The 19,989-nt window shown below is 37.4% G+C and overlaps 2 protein-coding genes across 2 annotated transcripts in view; one reads left to right on the top strand and one right to left on the bottom strand.

Moving 5' to 3' along the window:
* Window positions 1-6: 6 nt before the first annotated feature.
* On the top strand, window positions 7-13,530 carry LOC119836404. The gene is made up of 15 exons (XM_038361715.1): window positions 7-1,583; window positions 2,975-3,091; window positions 3,361-3,555; window positions 3,830-4,025; window positions 4,313-4,443; window positions 5,156-5,275; window positions 5,682-5,810; window positions 6,179-6,259; window positions 6,563-6,741; window positions 6,906-7,049; window positions 7,428-7,718; window positions 9,262-9,300; window positions 9,859-10,002; window positions 10,413-11,404; window positions 12,992-13,530. Exons 1-14 carry the CDS (start codon window positions 60-62, stop codon window positions 11,401-11,403), a joined length of 4,281 nt encoding a protein of 1,426 aa, XP_038217643.1. The 5' UTR covers window positions 7-59; the 3' UTR covers window position 11,404; window positions 12,992-13,530.
* Window positions 13,531-18,739: 5,209 nt separating this feature from the next.
* Window positions 18,740-19,989, bottom strand: part of LOC119836385 (protein prune homolog 2) — a 9,022-nt gene continuing 7,772 nt past the window's right edge. Inside the window, exons 9-10 of the mRNA XM_038361690.1 lie at window positions 19,362-19,465; window positions 18,740-19,062 (exon numbers count right to left, since the gene is read on the bottom strand). Coding sequence (XP_038217618.1) covers window positions 18,942-19,062; window positions 19,362-19,465 — 225 coding nt within the window. The 3' untranslated portion in view covers window positions 18,740-18,941. The remainder of the gene's footprint in view (window positions 19,063-19,361; window positions 19,466-19,989) is intronic.

Here is a 19,989-nt window from a genome sequence, read left to right as displayed (position 1 = left end):
TCTCGCCCAGCGTATTCTACGACAGTTGCGAAGAACTCATCGCCTATATAGAGAATCTCATGACCGAGCCGCCGGAGCGCGTGATCGACGACGATTTAAACATGCGATACAACATGGCGGCCAGAAACAGCCTTTTCGATATGGACTGGCGCGTGCTCAAGTACGGAGAGTGCATCTTCTTGGGGGAGCTGAGGAAGCTGATTGACCTGTGCGCTGATTGCTTCAAGAGAGCGGAGAACAGGAGGCGACGCGACGAGAGACAGCTGGAAGTGGTTGCTTCCGATTTGGATACAGAAATGAAGAGACTCTCACAGGTCGTCGATGATTTAGACTGGCAAGATACGGTCAATGAGAACGTGACGACGAAAATCAGCACAATTCAAACGATTATAACGAAAACATCTAAACAGGAAAAGCCAAAGTTGAATAATCCGGTTTTCAAAGTGAAAAAGGTGAAGCCGGTCAATTTGATTGTTAATTTGGATAAAACTTCTGAGGTCAAGTCGATTGAACCGTACAAATCGCCTGAAAAATATCCTGAAACTCCCAAATCACCAGCGCACACTAGCGGAGTTAATACGATAAATAGAAAGGAGTTTTGGAGTTTGTTTAAAAATGATACGGAGTGGTGGAAAGCTCTCGCGCAGAGGAATCTGGAGAAAATGGAAGAAACTAGACGCGAACTAGAGAGGTTTAGTGGTCACGAACTAGTTCTGGGTGAGATTCAAACTGAATTAGATAGATATGAGAAGGAAAAGCACACCTTACGTACGTTTATCGAAGAGGTCGACTTGTCAAAAACTATTAACAAAGATCTCGAATACAATAAGAAATATGAAGATATCGTGCTGAAGTTGATCGATTTTGCCAAAAAAGATTTCGTATTCAAAGGTTTCGATCCATTAATAGTTAAACTTAAAGAGCTCTCGAACATAGAAATAGAAAAAAGGAAGAAGAATATTCAAATCGAAGATATACTGAACATCACGAATGTAGACATATCGAAATATACGTACGAAGAGTTATGTTTGCTGGAGAAGCGTTACAAAGAATTAATTAGGAAATACAAAATTCATACGCACGATAAAGAGAACGTAACGCCTGAACGTGAAACAGAGAACAAATCTGTGTATCACAAAAACGTCATACTGAACGTGCATTCCAGTCAGAACATAACACGTAACGTCAACCAATACACGTCCGTCTCAAACGAGAACACGCTGAAGAGGAATAAGAATAGAGATGAGATGTCGAAAAATAACTTGGAAATCTTGGACATAACGCGGACGTACCCGCTCGAGTACTACGCGAATAACTGGTGGTCCATCTACGAGGATATAGTGAAAAATCGCGAGCGCCAGTTCGGCAGCATAGACAACTGGTGGGAGTTCTATGAAGCGGTGCTGAACAGAAAGGACACCAGCGCGGAAGACTTGAAACGGCTCCGAGAAATAATGAAATACAGAAGCTTGAGACGGTCCAGGCCGAATAGTCGGATGGAGGAGCAGCTAAAGATGCTAGACGATGTGGATAACACGCGGTTCCGCGAAAGCGAAGCGGTGGCGACGAGCGGCAACGAATCGGTCAGAGTCAGTTGTTAGACGTACATTAACCGCCCGCTGGCCGCTGAGCGCGCACATCTAACAACAGCACGCAATGGATGGCGCATGGTGTGGAACGGATCATTGTTGTCTCGTGGTGTTTTGTTTTTCGTGCGCGAGAAATATTTAAGTCCTCGCGTCGCATGGTGCAGGTTTCTGACTGAATTTTAGATGGCTCTTCTTCATTTGAGATGTGGATTTTATAAGGAAAAAATCCTGAAAATTTAACATTTAAAGGCATAATATACTCTAAGGAAATCAAGAAATTTTCGGGTCATCTTTTTCGTTGATTTAGTCTTTTATATTAAGATCGTACCTGGATGTTAGTTGAGGACTTAAATATTTCCAGCAAATCATATCACGTCGTCATTTCACAATGAATCATCACGTCAAGTGTCGTATCAGCACCGCCTTACTGTGGCTTCTCACCTATTTATTTATCAATTATTCATAGGGTCATTTCAGCTATTTTCTAGTAACTTTGTACCATTAATCGACTTTGTATTTAATATTTAGAGCGAGTTGTGAAAAAACGCATTTTAAGATGGAATAACCGATTAGCATTGTTGTAGATTAACTGTTTTTCTAGAGAGTTCTACGAATTGTCATAATTTTTGCAAGACGACATTTAGATTTTATAACATTCACACAATCATGGTATCCCGGTCGTTCATCGTGTGTAACAAAGCCAAAAGCTTTCATTTATAACCGACTTCACAAAAGGAGGTTCACTTGCGTAGCTTCGAAAGTCCAATATTGAAAAAAATCAAATTCAGGCGGCTGAAAATTTGTCATATCTGTTTATTTATTTATTTATGGTTGAAAGCTTGTGGGTTTCTGGCATGAGCTTTTCGCACTTGGGTGTTTATTTTATTTTTCGTTTGTTTGTTTTTTATTTATTTTATTATTTTTTTTTTATCATAATAAGTGGTAACGCTTGAGAGAATCATACTCACGCTCATGTATGTAATTGGCTTACAAGGCTTTGGCCCCGATTGGCTACTGTGGTAATCATTCGAAATTATTAACAAAATTTTCTAAAACTCGTGAGTAATTCAGACGGTGGTTTCCTAATTGACTACGTGACGAATGTTTTGGAAAGTATCTAAACACAAGTCTATCTCTACCTGTCTATCTCTTCTCTGTAAATATAAAGAGACAAGAGAAAAATATAATTTTAAAACGAATATTTGCATAATCAAAGTATAATTAACTATACTATTGACCATAACAAAAACGAATTTACTAAATCTTGATTACGAAGTAGGAAAACACTTCAAAACTTTTCAGAAGCATTCGTCACGTGTCACTTTTTTAATCCATAATTACTGTATAAATAAACGAAGCTATAACACCGTTTCCATGGCAACCAGGTGATGGTGACGAACGTGACGTCACTGCTGAAGACCGTGAAGGCGGTGGAGGACGAGCACACGCGCGGTACCCGGGCGTTGGAGTCAACTATAGAGGCCATCTCGCAGGAGATCGAAGTGAGTTTACATAGAATGTTATGGTGTATCACTTCTTGTCTAAAGCTTTTTACCCGACATTTCAAGTTTAAATTTTCATTATCTTAGTAGTGTCACCTTGCCGTGTGCACGTGATAATGTCTCGGTGCGTTTTCTCGCTGCGTCACTCTCATTTCCGGTACGCTGTGACGACATACACAGTTCAAGTTGCGTCGCCAGCTTTCTATCGCGATTCACCCCACTTTCATCCCCGTGAGGCTGTCCCCCTCTCACTCTGCGCTCTGCGGCAGGTGCTGATGTCGAGCTCCGCCCCGACGGGCTGCGCGTCGGCCGAGGAGCTGGTGCGGTGCACGCGGCTGATGACGGCGGCGACGGCGCGCGCCGTGGCGGCGGGCGGCGTGGGCGGCGCCGCGGGGCAGGAGCAGCTCACGGCCGCCGCCAACCTGGGCCGCAAGACCGTGCTCGACATGCTGGCGGCAGCCAAGGTGGGTGGTGACATCTTCATTCACTAGAGAGGGCCTTGTACACTGTTTAATGGTATAGCGAACACAAAGACTAGACCGACATATTATATGAGACAAACTCTTTTGTGAATATAAATGTAATGAAAAATTTACCGTAAATACAATATTTAATCATTTTTAACTGTTTTCCATTCGATACGTGATAATTTAACACATTCGCACCTTACAGAAGGTAGAGTCATATTTATTTCAATTACAACTTAAATTACTTAAGCTATCAATGTCTGTCCTATAGAGCGCGGCGCACGCAGCCGAAAGCGACGAGCTGCGCACGCGCACGCTGGAGAGCACGCGCGCGGCTGCGGAGGCGTACCGCGCCCTGCTCAGTGCATTGCTCACCGCGCCAGCGAGCAAAGCCGCGTTACCCGACCTGTCGAGAAACGTGGCGCATGCTGTAGCGGATATGTTAGCGGCCGCTGAGTTGCTTAAAGGTGAGGGGGTGAAGGGTACATGCATATTTACTTATTATTTTACAGTTACAAAGACAATCCAATAAAATGCAATCCCAGATAATTTAACTAAAATAAACAACTACACAATGTGCATATTACGAAAATTAAATTTTTCAATTCATAATTATAAACAAAACCAATGAATCAAAGTCAAACACCAAGTACATTCTACAATTTGTCCATGGTCCTTCGAGCTGGATCTTATTGGTCCTTCGGGCCTGGCCCTATTAACAATCGACTCATATTAATTCTGTTTGGAACGTCAGGTTCCGACTGGGTGGATCCCGCGGATCCCACGGTGATTGCAGAACAAGAGTTACTCGGAGCCGCGGCGTCCATCGACGCGGCGGCCAGGAAACTTGACAAGCTCAGACCCCGGATTGTGCCGAATACACAGGTATGTTGATTTTTATTATATTAGTAGTATTTAAGTAGTAGTAGTATTAGTAGTTTAAGAAAGGCAGTTTAAAAAGAAGAACAGAAGACCAGAGAAGAAGAAAAAGTGTCACGTGTCGGTGAGATATGTTTGATATTCTTGGTTGTTTATTTATGTATCAGCCAGGAATCAAACATATTACACATCGACCGGGATTCGTTCTACAAATACGCGATAAGAAGACTGAATAAGAGAAACTACTATAGAGTTGAGAAGAGAATAGAAGTGAAAATGAATGTGCATGCTGGACTATTTTCTCACACTTAGCATTCCAACTCAAATCAAGTTCAAATTTAAGCTGTTTTTTTTTATTATTCTTTGACCATTTACTTTCATTTAGTGTTTGTCTTCACTTTAGCAGTGATGTGAATAAAACTGCCAATTTCATTATTTAAAAATCTGTATGCTTTTAATAGAAACTGCATTGTTTATTTTACATTTTCAACCGGCATCAAAAAATGGAGGACGACTGTTTTGTTTTTCTTTTTTTTTTTTTTGTTACCTCAGAACTTTCCACTAGGCCAATTCATTTGGATGATCTTTTTTTTATTTAAGATCTGGTGCCTCCCATGTAGTCCAATTAAAATGTATTTCTGGAAATTTAAAAAATTCTAGTTTTTTGTTAAAAATAATTAGCTATCATTTTATGTTATTACGAATAATATCCTCTCAGGAAACGGACGATACTCTGAACTTCGACGAGATGATCCTGGAGGCTGCGAAGTCCATCATAGCGGCCACTTCCGCTCTCGTACGCGCCGCTTCCGCCGCGCAGAGGGAGCTCATCGATCAGGTGACTTAAACTCTATCCTTACACTAACTAACCTAACGAATATTTCGCTTGAAAACACTTGGGTTGTCTTATTTTGCAACAATTAAGTTGTTGTGTATTTGAAAGACAGTTTTAATGTTTCAAAAATTGGTAACAACGATATATGTTACCAATTTATGAAATAATATGCTATGTGATAAAATAACGATTTTTATGGTTTCAATAAATTAATTGTAATGTACACGAATCCTGATTGAATTTCTATCGTACAGCAAGAATGGATACTGTCCCACAACATATCCCATTTAAATGCCGAGATAACCGGTGAGAATCATTTTAACATCGTCTTCGTAATAAGGAGAGACTTGGACACATTTCGTATCGTTATTGTCTATATATTTTTAAAAATAAAAAACGTAATTTTCAGGGCAAAGTGGCGCGCCGTCCGACGTCGTCATCGGACGACGGCCAGTGGTCGGAGGGGCTTGTGTCGGCCGCGCGCCTCGTCGCCGCCGCTGCGCACGCGCTCGTCGAGGCGGCCAACGCGCTTGTGCAGGTGCGCGCTGACACACAGACATACATAGATGGATATATATACGCCCACAACCGCACACACAGACACAATGTGGCATGTGTGTGCTTCGCGTTCACAGTTAAAAGGAGGTCAACATACTTATAACGGCATGCAGAAAGACACACATGCACACTACAAATAATTTAGTACGCACGCACGTTGGCACAAATGTGTACACAAACATACACACATACATATAGTGATTTTTTCTTCAATTCACTAACAGAGTATCTATGAATGTTCATAATGTACAATTTAACAGAATTTAAATCAATTCTGTGTTTGTTATGTTAAACTATGTAGATTCTTAAATTTCATGCGTGTGATTTTTTACCGGCTTAAATTCCCAGGGTGCGGCGTCAGAAGAGCGTCTGATATCGAGCGCCAGACAGGTGGCCTCCTCCACCGCACAACTACTCGTCGCGTGTAAGGTGAGGAAATGGCTTCCTTCCATGAGAACTTGTCAGAAATGAGGGTAGAATTTTATTGGGGGTTAATATAGCCTATGTCACTCGGGGGAGATGCAGTTTTGTAATGGTGAAAGGATTTTTGAAATCAGTGCCGTAGTTTTTATGTGAAAGCATTATCAATGTATTTACTTTTTATTTTGTGTGAATATTTGTCACTCTCTGGCGCATAAACAGGTGATCGGATTTGCTTGAAATTTGAACGAGGGATAGATTGCAGTTTGGGTGAGCATATGTAAGTCACGTTGACACGTTGCGCGTGCGCAGGTGAAGGCGGACCCGTCGGGCGAGTCGACGCGGCGGCTGCAGGCGGCCGGCGCGGAGGTGATCCGCTCCACCGACAACCTCGTGCGCGCCGCGCGCGACGCCATCCACTGCGACGACGAGCGCTCGCTCGTGCTCAACCGCCGCATGGTGGGCGGCATCGCGCAGGAGATCGACGCGAGGTGAGCGGCCCGTGTGGGGGGGGGCGACGCCATACCAGATGTTACTACAATTTAAAAAGCCCGAGTTATATGAATGCTCTATTTATTTTAACACATAGGGTATACTAAAATATCATGTGAAAATTGAAATATTATGTCAATATATTTTTATTAAAATCTTACAGATCTGAAGTGCTCCGCATAGAAAAGGAATTGGAAGAAGCCCGCGGCCGCCTCACCGCGATCAGACAGGCCAAGTACAAACTGCGCGGCGACACCTCCGGCGACGAGACCGACACCGACCACGACGGTCACGGTCACGGTCAAAGGTGGGTGACCACGACGATTAAACTTGAACTACTTTACAGTAATTGCAAAGTATTCTGATCCTTCTGAATAATTTTTATTCATGATAGGTAAAAGCAAACCTTGTGAGATGTATAGGAGAGACAATGATCGTGACCATAAACCTATTGCGGATGCGGTCAGATGCGATTGTACTATCGCGTTAGGGCAAGTCATGATTGAATTGTAGTGCGGGAAGCAAAAACATATTTTTTCACTTACATTAATTTATTACACGTTATTACAGATTATAAAACTGTTTAAACTGTTTATAAAGATCGATGCTTCAATATTAATATATAATATATAATAATACTAACTACGTCTTGAAAACACACTCACCATCGCTGCACGCGTTTCAGATTCAAATCGCCGACGTCAAGCTTCGCGAACACGACCTACAGCCCCAACAGCACGTACAGCGCGCACAACGCGCCGCAGCACACGACGTTCAGCACGACGCAGCACAGCGCGAACCTCTCGCAGAGCCTCACGTCGCCGGGGCACGGGCAGGGGCAGGGCCCCGCTGCGGGCCACCACGCGAACGGCTACGCGAGGGAGAGGGACGATGGCAAGAGCGCGCAGAGCCCGTCCTTCTCCAGCTTCCGCCCGGACGAGACGCCCAAGCAGAATTACGAAGGTTTCACCACACGGTAAGTTATTTAAGTTGGCGACCGATAGTGGCTAGGGGGGGGGGGGGGTGTTATATAACTAATAACTTTATATAATTTGAAATATCTTGTTTTACAAGACAAGTAGTCGATTCAAAAAAAGCTAATGTGATTATTGATGGTCTTATAATTCAAATATTTAAAAAAAACATGATTTTTGGTCCGATGAAAAATAAAAAATTCGGAGGACCACATGACTTTTTTTACAAATTACAACAATATCTGTTGTATTAGATTACTTTTCAAATCAGCCAATACACCTAATACTTATTTCAAATTAAATTATATTTTAAATCTTTGTAGTAATATCAATATCTAGCATAAGTAAAAAGACTGAAACGGACTGACCTATAGAAAAAAGTAATATAAGTATCTAAACATAGATTTAACATTTAACATAATCTAATCTACTATTTTCTGCTTCTCTTACACGCTGCTGGACCTAGATAATATTTGCCGACTTCAAAAATAGTTTCTTTTATATAATATTTACTTGTTAACTTCGTACTACGATGTGCCTTCATACTGTACTTATGATATGTGCCTATTAGTTAAGAATTGTGTGTTATTTATTCAAATAAAAAATGTTAGATGTCTTTGTTACTCTATCGTAATAGAATCTTGTGGATAAATTGAAAAAAAATGTGTCGTATATAATTATAATATTATGTAAAGAAAATTGAAAAAAAAATCTAGATTTTTGCGCTACATTCCACGGGATTCTCAAAATAATTGATCTACAAATTATATTTTTCCCGAAAATGAGTCAATAATGCATAAAAAGTGTGATAAACAATGTTGCAAAATTAAAAAAAAAAATCAAATTTATTTCAAATATATTATATTGTATTACTATAGCCATATACTCGCTATAGATATTGCATGAGCTTTGAAACGTCGTAAGAACTATTGAATTGGTCTAATGATGTGCCTTTTTTGACGAATCATTGCACTAGGATAGATTTCATTTTCAATAAACACTGCATTGTCCTCTTCGTGTATATCTACAGCAATTTTACGACGTTATGGTAAAAATATTATTATAAAAAAATTGTTTCTTTGAAATGAATGTAAAGATGAAAACAAGGCACGTCGTTTCACAATTCAATGATCCATAAAGAACAGCTACTATAACATGCTTCTCTATGGACTGGGTATTGAGGTTATTGTGAAACAGATTTTTAAGAATATACTTTACGAAAAGGAAATAAAGATAAGTTGTATTTAAGATAATTAGACGTTCTTGAAATTGTAAATAGCGTACAATATACGGTGCAACATCTTAAAAATCTGCCGATAAATGTGTTTATATTATACTTGGATATGAAAACTCCGCTTCGTTTACATTAATAATAAGAAATTGCGAAGATGATGTATAATCTGCGATATGAAATTTTGGAAACGTATAAAATTATTTGTAGATGTCATTTATAAAGACTCTTTCGGTAAAATGACAAAAGAACCACTCTCAGATTATGAAGCATCATCGTGTCTACGGTATTTTCAAATAATATTTCATTTACAGAGAAAAAACTACGAGTAATGACAGAACGATGAAAAACGAGTAAGTCGTCCAAGTGAACGAAGCAAATGCACTTTTACAGGCTTTCAATTGTTATGTCATTGTAAATTACGCAGCTTGCTCCCGATCGCGTTTTTTTTTGAGCCAAATACATCGTTCTGTACATAAGAAAAGCGTATAACCATTGTTTTGTAAACAACTTTGTAACTATCTACTTCTACTGCAACCTGCAAGTAACCCTTCTCTGCATCTTTGTGCGACATGTCGACATTTATAATTATTTTAATATTTAACGCCTAATTTGACTTGTCAATGCTCTAATTGTTTTGTGCGGAATTATTTGAGCATTACATGTCGGTCTAATCTTAATACGCATAGAAATTGCCTTATTAATAATTACATATTAACAAAATAATGCCTCAGCTGTGGGTTGTTCGACTGCATTATCTCTAATCTACAACTGAAATTACATTTCTATCCATCTTATATCAGATGTATCGTAGTCGCACAGCCCGCAACTCCTAATTTTGTTAATACGTAATGTAGCCGTAGCGACTAACAGTTGTTTTGTTGCGCATGCGGGTGTCTAATGTAACGTAGGACGAGCATGACAGAGGAAACGGTTGTCGTCAAGTCGTTGCAACTGCCGGAAGTGCGAACGGCGCTGTTGGTGGACGGCGAGCGCGTGAGCTACCGCCGCGAGAGGCCGCCGCCGCCGCCGCCCAGGCGAATATCGCTCCTAAAGTATGAGGACAACGGTTCATAATTGGGTTCGTCTCTCTCTCTACTCGCACCGGGGGTAGGTCATCGCACATTCCATTCCGAACACCGATCAGTTCAGTTTGTACCCCAGACAATTCTTTGACGACAATCAAGGTTCACGCGAACGGTAACGGTCCTGTTTGAAACTTAAGTTAGTCGATCTGCTTCGCTTCTCTCTAACGCGTGACTAACTCGTGCGGTCTGGCAACGATGAAGTGAACGCTGAGAATGTGACATGCCCTTTGCCGTTCCGCGCCATTGAGTGTTGCCTCTTAGTTACATCCGTGGTCAATTAACGCATGGCATGCTGGTGTCGGCTTTCATACCTCTTCCTTCGGTTATGGGTAACTTTAAACGACTAACACAAGACTAATCCACAGTGGTGGTTTCAGTTACGAGACCCGCCTGTACGACACGCCGCGTCCCGTCAACGAATACTATTCTAAAATAGATGAGCAAAGGCAATACGAAAGCAATCAGTACTATAAGGAGGAGAAGTATGGATACGACGCGCCTAAAGTGTCCGCGCCGATGAGTCCCAAGTTCAACGCGCGCGACCTCCCCAAAACTCCGACGTTCTTTGATGATAAATCCGAACCGATTTACTCCACTTTGAGGAAATCCAAATCGCCCTTAGACGGTGTCGGACAGACTTTCAGCGAACATCACAAGTCCACTGAAGCCATCCCCGGCGGCACGAAGCATTCGGAGTTCTCCATCAAGAGCGAGTCGTATCAGAGCTACCCGAAAACAGAGTACATCAAAACGGAAACGAGACAAGACGTCAAATCCCCGTTCGCCACATCCACGCCCACTAAAATAGACAAGGAGTTCAAACACATGGACATGGTGAAAGTGCCCACGCCGGATTTCGACAGAATGTCGTCGCCGTACGGCAAAGAGTCGCACAGCTACGGTGGGCCGAATTTCCTTGAGGAAACGACCACCGAAGTTAAAGATATACCCAACGGCACCCAGAAGATAACAACCACGAAGATATACAGCTCGTCGCCGGTGAATCTGACCAGCACAAGCACGAAATACGAGCCCATCAAGCTCGAGGGCATCGACGAGCTGTCGAAATTCGATAACGACTCACGCTACAGCACACTGGACTCTCGATTCAACACGCTCGAATCGAAAATGAGCTCTGACACCAGCCGCTCCTTCATGCGACCCTCAGAGTTCCAATCGACAGAGTATCAGACCAGCAGCATGAAGGTGAAGAAACCATCGGATCTGGTAAAGGAAATTGACAGCTTGGACAAGAAGTTCTCCAAGCAGACGATCACCTCGGAGACGATAGAACGCAAATCGGTCATGACCAGCTCGCACAAATCGGAGACCAGCTCCACAGTGACCAAGAAGTTTGGGAACTTTTAAGGTTTGATAAATTTTGCTTGTGTCTGCGTGTGTGTGTGTGTGTGCGCTTGCACGTTTGCATCCTCCAGTGATAATTCGGCTGCCAAAAAGATGATACACTGTAATTAATGTACTTATGTAATTTCGACAGCTCTATTTGTTAGATTATAAATTTTATATTAAAAATCACTCGAGCCTTATTTAGATTTAAGGAAAGCGGTGCTAAATTTTTGTTTATTTTTTCTCGTTGACGGCCGAAAGTTTGCGCGGCTCGCGATTTTTTTCTATTTATAAAGAAGAAGCAATGATATTTAAAAGAGTTGAAATTCAAAAGTGCTATCTCGGATACGCAGATACCATAAAGATGCCTTAGATATTTTTCTATTATATTCAGATATTATAATTTATTGGAATTTCGAAGTGTTTAAATTGCTGTATGGTAAAGCCGATGTGCCATTCGTTGTTTGATGTGTGTGCCTTGCATGTAACAAGATGAAATCTCGCTAATGATGCGCGTGAGTGGCTACCTCGGATATATTATATTATGATGATATAACCTGTAGTAGGAGTCGTCCTTTCTGCAGACACATACTCCTACTAATCAATGACAATATATTAAAAATTATACAAATACTAGCCGTCCGCTGTAATTTCATCCGTGGTACGTTTTTTCTCTCGATTAGAACCTTCTTTGTGCCTTAACATAGACGTTTAACGAATATAATAATAATAAAATTTCATATAGACGTTAAATTCTCGGAGTTATGTCTAACAATAATTTAGCATTATTCACGACTCCATACTACGGGTTATGGCGTTAATCTGTTTGTACACAATGTTCTACCGTTTACGAGAAATATTTCAAACCGTGCAATTATCTATTAAAGGAATTTGATGCTTCTGTGTATGTGATAAAGTTCATTTTTGAATTATTCAAGATTGTAATTAGCAGTTCAAAAGTGAACTCTATGCACAAAGACATAAGTTTCAATTTCGTCTAACAACTAGTTGTATTTGTAACGCGTAGCTCGATATTAGTGCCATAGAGATTGTATTTAATAATATAACTTTATTAATATAAATGAAGTAATATTTAACAGGCGTAGTGATTGTTGGTGCAATTAATATCTAACATGTTTTATTTTTAACGAAGGTATGTATTGTTGTTAATTGATTAATTAATTCACTAAAAATGAAAAATTAAGTGATTTCTTTTTAGATAAATTTTATTTACAGCGTAGGCTAAGTGAAGATTTTTTAGAGCTTCTGTTTTTATTATTTTTTTATTAATTGCTTAATTTTAGTGGATAAAAGTAGATATCACAGCAAATAAAGAATGGACCATGAAGACTTTTTTGTTACGTGTCAATAAAAAAAAATGCTTTTTAAGACTAAATATTAAATAATACTTTGACTTTTTAATTTTTAAAAATTTTTCAATTGCCACGGTTTTTGATCTGTCCTTTCCTAATGTAAACATGAACATGCAAAATATTTTTGATGACTCCATGGTCTATTCTCTATGCATGTTAATAATTGTTAAAGTAAATGTAGAATTAACACAAAAAGCACAGAGCTATTATATATTTGTTTAAATTTCTTTTTATAGCGAGTTGGGATCTCGCCCGCTACGGTCGTGCGACGTCACCGCGTAAATTATATACAAAGAGTTATGTATTTACAATTGTAAGGTGCCTTAACTATATGCAGCTTTGTTTGTATTTATTTTTTATTATATTTTAACGTAAGATAATGATGCCCGTGTGAGCTAACGTCCACTGAAGGTAAACAACACCAATATATAATAATAGATTTTAAATATATTTTATAACCATATAATAAGTATAGAGGTTATATTTAAATATGTACTAAGATTGACATTCGTGTTTTTTCAAATATATTTCGAGATAAATGTTATTATATTCTTGATTATGTAATTTTTAACTTATAACCGATATTAAGTTGTACGCTAGATGTCTAAGTATGTATTAATCTCATGTAACGTTAAGCCAAATGATTTTTTATGTATAAGTGATACTAATGAGTACATGTTATTTTTTATTTTGAGATTTTAATAATCGTCGGTAGCTGTTGCGGTAGGGGCGACATTTATGTGTAATTTATATTTAATAAACTGTGTAACTCAAATTACTTTGTTTTCTATTTTCGTTCCTTTTCCTTAACCTGAAATATCGCCAAGAAAGTATTAATATACTCTGTAATTAAGCTACTTAGCTTAAAAAGATATAAGACCCTTATAGACCTTCGTACTCGTATATGACTAGGATTAACATTGTTATTATAATTTACTTCACAAAATAAAACTTAAGTATACTAAAGTATAGAGGTAAGTATAACATGACTTATACAGCACTTACGCATCTCTATACATTATAACATCTCTAAATTCCTGATAAAAAAAATAAAAAATTGTCATAATCTCTGGGACGTCTGAACCGATTTTGATGGGAATCTAGCTTGAAGATGTGGGTGGGCATTGTACTTGTTTTATCCAACTTATAAATTCCTACGCGGAAGAATTCGCGAGTATAACAAGAACCTATATAAAAATTTCCAAGCTTGAAATATCTTTCAAAAAGTGTGATTGCTGTTCTATATAGACATGTATGGATATGATCTACAAAACGACGGTTAGTGAATTTTGTTCTGTTAATTTGATTGTATCTTTATATGTACTTCAATCACGTAAACACAACCGAGCAGATTACAGACAATTTTATATGGTAATAGAACAATATTAATATTTTTTAGGAGGTCGGGGAGGGGTTATACTTTCATGTAACTAGGAGTAAAAAAAAACATCGCGAGTGTATCATTAAACGGTGTTACACGTTATTTTTATATATAATTGGACAGGGCATAAAGTAAACAAGTTTTTTAGTCCATGTCAGCGAAGATGCGGACAAGAAGCTAGTAATAAATGAATGTATAACAGTTTTTTTACTTCATCTGTAATAAATAAACACAATCGAATATTTTTAGTCCGCATATTTAATACGTGCGTATATAGTGGATTAGGTTACTACATTATGTTGATGTAAATGGTTTAAAAATGAGTTTAGCTAAATGAACATAATTGAGTTTGACAAAAATTTTATTTCAACTCACTGGCAAACTGCTAAATTAAGGTACTTCTTAGAATACGGATGGTAGGCTTCTTTTTATCACGATCAAACATCTCATTTCTATGGGAATCTCTTATTATTACCTATTTTAGTACGAAGATACATTAAAATCTGTTCAGCTGGTTTGATGCCAGAGCATCACAAAAATTTTCAACTTTAATTTTTTTTTTACAACAACTTTTTTTAAGTCAAATCGTGATATTCTGTATCACGATTGAACTGAGAAACTGAAGACTGAAATAATAATATTTTGGAATGACTAACGTGAATGCACTTTGTACACATTAAAAGGGGTTATTAAAACAATAAATATTCATCACATATTTATTACAATATAAACAAATAACAAAAAAAGTCTTGCAAACAGTAGAAAATCATCGAAAAGATCAGTAGCAAACATCGGACACTCCACAATGACAGATTATCCAGTATAATTTTCAATAAATATTACTTTTATCCGGTCATTGTGAAAAATGTCCGTCATATAAAAATGCGGAATGTTACAATTAGTGTGAAAAAAATGCAAATCTTGCGCTCAGGGACAATCGATAATTAATGAAAACATAACACATTTTTATGATTGTTTTATAAATATATAATCATTGTAAAACAAAACTGTATTTAGTCGACTCAAAGTATACATAAGAAATCAGACTAATAAATAGCTAAATACATCATATTATATGAAAATTATTTAATTTCAATTACAATTGTTCCCTTCCGTAAACATAAATTTATTGAATCCTCTCAAATAACATAAATCGATTGTAGCCAGTTATTTTGTGTATAATTCGTTTAAAATTTATAGGTTTTATTCGTTAATTATTTGTTGTTAAAGCTGTCAATGCCTTTTATCAGACACAACTGGAATGTAGGAGAGAAAATCTGTGCTCAAATCAGCTGTATGTGTTTTTAGCTTTACTCAAGAGACATATACATATGGGCAATTGGATTTTGTCATTTTTCTATAGTAAAGATCCGTATACCCTTGTGTGTATAGGGCACATGCATTATACATGTGTTTCAGAGATTTTCATTTTTGACCATTTATTGTGTTCAGCCATTGGTAAACAAACTCAGAACCTCACGGTTCTATGCTAAAATCTTAACCACTGCACCAATAAGGTTAAAAAAGCGCTTTATTCAAAAATCACTGATAATTTTAGCTTACTGTATTTCAAAGCGATGAAACTGGAAGTTCAGCCATATGCTAATTAAACACAGTTTTTAAATTTTTGGAGAATCGCGTGTGTATATTGACTGAACTGTATTAACAGTATGCTTATTACTTACAAAAATAAAGTTAAATTTATAAATTCATTCTATTTAATACGATAAAATAATACTTGGACACACTACACACATCCACACACTATTACGCCTAATTCAGAGACTAGGTTGTAAAAATCTATTAATTTCTACAATATTGCATTAAAACTTCAATATTTTCACCTTACATCACAACAAACAACTAAACGTTCATAATAAAACACTGAATTATTCGAACATCCGGCTCGAAGGATCAAACTGTGTTGGTCCTTCAAGCCGGTTACACGAATTTGACGAAGAAGCTGTTTCATATAACAATCTAAGACAATGAAATAAATAAATGATGATCTTACTTTTGACCAGATCTAAGTGAATAAGATAATAAAAAAGAATCCTAACATTAAAATATTACAATACACATTCAGTTTTTTAACATAATACGCACACTGGAACCACACTATAAAAACAAGCACCGAATTTTTGAGCGGACATTGGCGTTGTTAGAATGAAGACGAGCACAAGTAAATAACAAGCTTTCCAGGAAACATAAATCTAGTTATAATATAAAGAAGTTTATTTTTTGTTGTAATAAATATGAACATCTAATAAGGATATTGTTATGATATTACGCAACCTGGATGTTGTGTGTGCAGGTATCGCCATTATGCAGAAAATCGTTTCATATTCCATTCAGGTTTATATAATTGATTCTTCTGGTGATGTTAATGTTAAAATGATTGCTATGACGATTCTAAACTGCTATAAGAAGGGTAATTGAATAAATACATGTTTTAATTTGTTTTACACCCAGATAGCAACTAAAATTCATACAATTATTTAGGATACTTATTAATTCATATTTTTGAAAAATGCTTTCCTAAATGGATCTGCGTTACTTAATCTTATTACGAAGAATATGTTAATTAAAATATCTTCATCCTCTGAATATACTAACTACGCGAATGCAAGCAGGTGTATAAAATTGTAAATATTAAAGCAAACCTCCTAGAGTATTGTGCCGGCTACCTAAACTATTTGTGACTTTCAATATACCTCGGGAACTAATATTCCCGCAAATATAACACCATTTTACATTGTCATATCTACATTAAAATTAATGTTAAAAAAAAACAAATTAATGTTAAAAAAAAAAACAGAAAAAATAAATACAAGAACCATATACTGCATAATACAATTATTTTAATTGAATATTTGACAACAAAAATGAAATAATTGTGGAGCTCTAAACAGATGTAGAAGTGTAAAAGCTGTTGATTAATTTTTCCAATAAAAAAATATCTAAACTATACAATAATTAAGCCCCAAGGCCTCAACACAATACTCGAGTAAAAAAGAGAAAGAAGATCGTGGCACGCTACGTGTCGCTCTCTGTTGTTAAGTGCGAATGAATAGGATAGATCTTTCCCTTTCTAACCGTAGAACAGCACAAGGTCTGCCCTGTCTATTTTTATGTCGTTATAACAAAATTCTTTAAATTATATCTCATTTGTCATACAATTTGCGACACAGAGAAAAAGCAGTTGCTAATAATATTAAAACAGGATTTATTTATTACCAGCTTTATCCCGCGGTTCAGCTTGAATACATAGGTTTAAGACACCTATGTAATAGTCAAGGTGATAAACTATCTAAATTCTAAACTTCACCCAGGTACGCTCAGTAGTTTTAGCGCGAGAAATAAACAGACATCGAAACAAATTTATCGGACGAGTCTTGTCTCTATCAAATCTTGAATTGTACAAAGACTATTTTAAAACTGTACTCTTTCAGAAACATGGACATCTTTTTTGCAAAATATATGTAATGAAAAAAAAGGAAATTGGACCTTTTTCTACTGAAGATAAGATTGAAACTCTGTTAAGACTCAACACTTGCCCACTTATAACAGTTAATCACATCATTCCGTCCTTTTCTAACACTTACAAATCTTCAGAAAAACGAGACGGACAACTTCCTTAATTTCGGCAAGTTAGTTCGGCTATCCATCTCTGTTCAGCGAGTTTTATGAGCGCTAGAAAGAGATAACAAAATGTGGCCTGCTTGGCTACTTAATAATCGGTCTCAATTTTCTATTCAATTATATATGATATCCATTTCTTATAAAATAAAGCAAGTCCTACACGTGAAATTTCGTAAAAATAATTCCGAACGGTGGGGAATGATACGAGTATACAGTGGAACGTTGAACCTCCTCATTTATTGAAGTTGGCAAAAAAGTATAGCATCGTATAGGTACAAGGGGAAGATGGCACATCTAGGTTTACTACAAGAGATTTCGTTGTAATTAAAAAATAATTTCCCTAAATTTCACTAAAAAATAATTTGATTCACTAATCTACGCGATATGGCAACACTCAGGTATACACGATTTTTAAAAAAATACGCCTCTAATTTGTAGGACATTTAAAAAATATAAATTTACGAGATTCGTGATAGATTCGAAAATTTCTAGAGTTAAAATAAATCGTAGTTTTGTATATGGAATACTTTTTGAATTTCGAAATTAGAAATTTACAATACGTTTAATTTATAATCACGCCATCTACTGGGGACTTTTGGAACTACTTAATACAACACTCTCCGAATAACTACATTGACTATCTACTGTACTTGAAAATAAAACGAACTTATATTGTCTGCGTTAGGCAGAATAAAGCTACTATCCATTTATTATGCGACTCCATTTCATTAATTCCAACACACGGCACGACACGCATCCATCAAACGAACTAACGTCGGAAAATACCTTTCATTTCAGCGCCATCTAGTATCGTAAAAAAACATTCAAATGCGCTTACATTCAACACGAACACCCACTTTTCTTAATTAATCTTTCAGCGCAAGCGGGATTTATTGAAGCGCCATAATTGCTTTACAAATTACGAATGATTATTAAATTATTGCAATCAGTGACGATCAGTGATCATTTTATTACTGGCATTAGAATGTATTCTTAGCGCCAAAGATATTTATTACAGCGCCATCTGTGCACAAAACTCGCAGTTAACTAACTGGCGCGCCACCTACCGGCCATGTTTCGTGATTTGATCGAGCGCCATCTAGCGGTGGGTGATTCAAAGTCTTCCAAAGTTGCGTGTAAGCTTGAATTGATATCAGCGCCATCTATCGCCTGTGCGCGTCGAAGTGCTTCACTATATCCGGTATGGCGTTCGGCTCCACGGGCACTTTCTCTAATAGCTCCTTCAGGCTCTTCACGTAGTTCAATTTGCGGAAGAATTTTGAACTGTAAATAGAACGGTCGAGGGTCGATATTTGCTCTGTGGTTAAGACCTTAGATCAAATAGAATAGATTTTGATCAAAAGGTTCTTGAATGTGCGAGTTTATCAAAAATCGACGACATAAGCGAAATAATATTATTATAACCCTAGAATTTGTTACAAAACTAAGTAATAATAGATAAATGTAGCTATAATCGGGATTTGAGCCCGTTTTTAACTGTATCGGATATGGACAGACGCAGAAAGCGACTTTGCTTTATACTATGTAGTGAAGAAGTTGTAGATATAATGTTGGCGACTCACCTAACAAACGGTTTGGTGATCACGACAAAAGACTTCAACCAGAACGTCGGATGCACCAGATACAGCTCCTTCAGACTCTTGCGAAGCCTAGAAAACGAATTGAGCTGTAATTGTAGTTTCATAGTATTGAAATGATTTATTAATGAAAAATTTATAAGGAATTGAAAAACAGTGTGTCCCTTCTTAGACACATGAAATTGAAAGAGTAGAAATACGATTATTGTGGATTCGAGTACTACGATTCGGCGAAATGACGCGGGTTCGAATCCCGCTGGGTGATCGATATTTTTTCTATTCTTTAAAAACATCAAATTTATTCTGTTCTCTTTATGTATTGCATTCCTTAATTGTTTAAGGATACAATGAAGGTGTAGACTATTTTAGGCATATATTTAAACGCCTTAAAAATGGAATAAATAAATGATCTGAAAGTATATATTTCCTATTCAAATACAAAAAGGGAACTTTTTACACACAATTTTGATTAAAAAGAAAGAAAGCCAAACGGGAATCCTTAGCTAAAAACTATCCATCTGTATCACGCAACCAATGCCAGGTTTAAAGGTAGAGATAGTAAAAGTGTGAGAGACCTGACCTCTAACGCGCTCCATACACCAACCCCACGCCC

The sequence above is a fragment of the Zerene cesonia genome, chromosome 24, assembly GCF_012273895.1.
Source record: "Zerene cesonia ecotype Mississippi chromosome 24, Zerene_cesonia_1.1, whole genome shotgun sequence".
Lineage (NCBI taxonomy): Eukaryota > Metazoa > Arthropoda > Insecta > Lepidoptera > Pieridae > Zerene > Zerene cesonia.
The sequence above is the reverse complement of the archived record's forward strand: the minus strand, read 5'-3'. Positions and strand labels throughout refer to the sequence as shown.

Coding starts and splice junctions, on each gene's coding strand:
- LOC119836404 (XM_038361715.1), top strand. CDS start 60: ATGACCGAGCCGCCGGAGCGCGTGATCGACGACGATTTAAACATGCGA. Junction 5,276..5,681: donor AGAGGGAGCTCATCGATCAG/GTGACTTAAACT, acceptor CGTAATTTTCAG/GGCAAAGTGGCGCGCCGTCC. Junction 10,003..10,412: donor AGGCGAATATCGCTCCTAAA/GTATGAGGACAA, acceptor TGGTGGTTTCAG/TTACGAGACCCGCCTGTACG.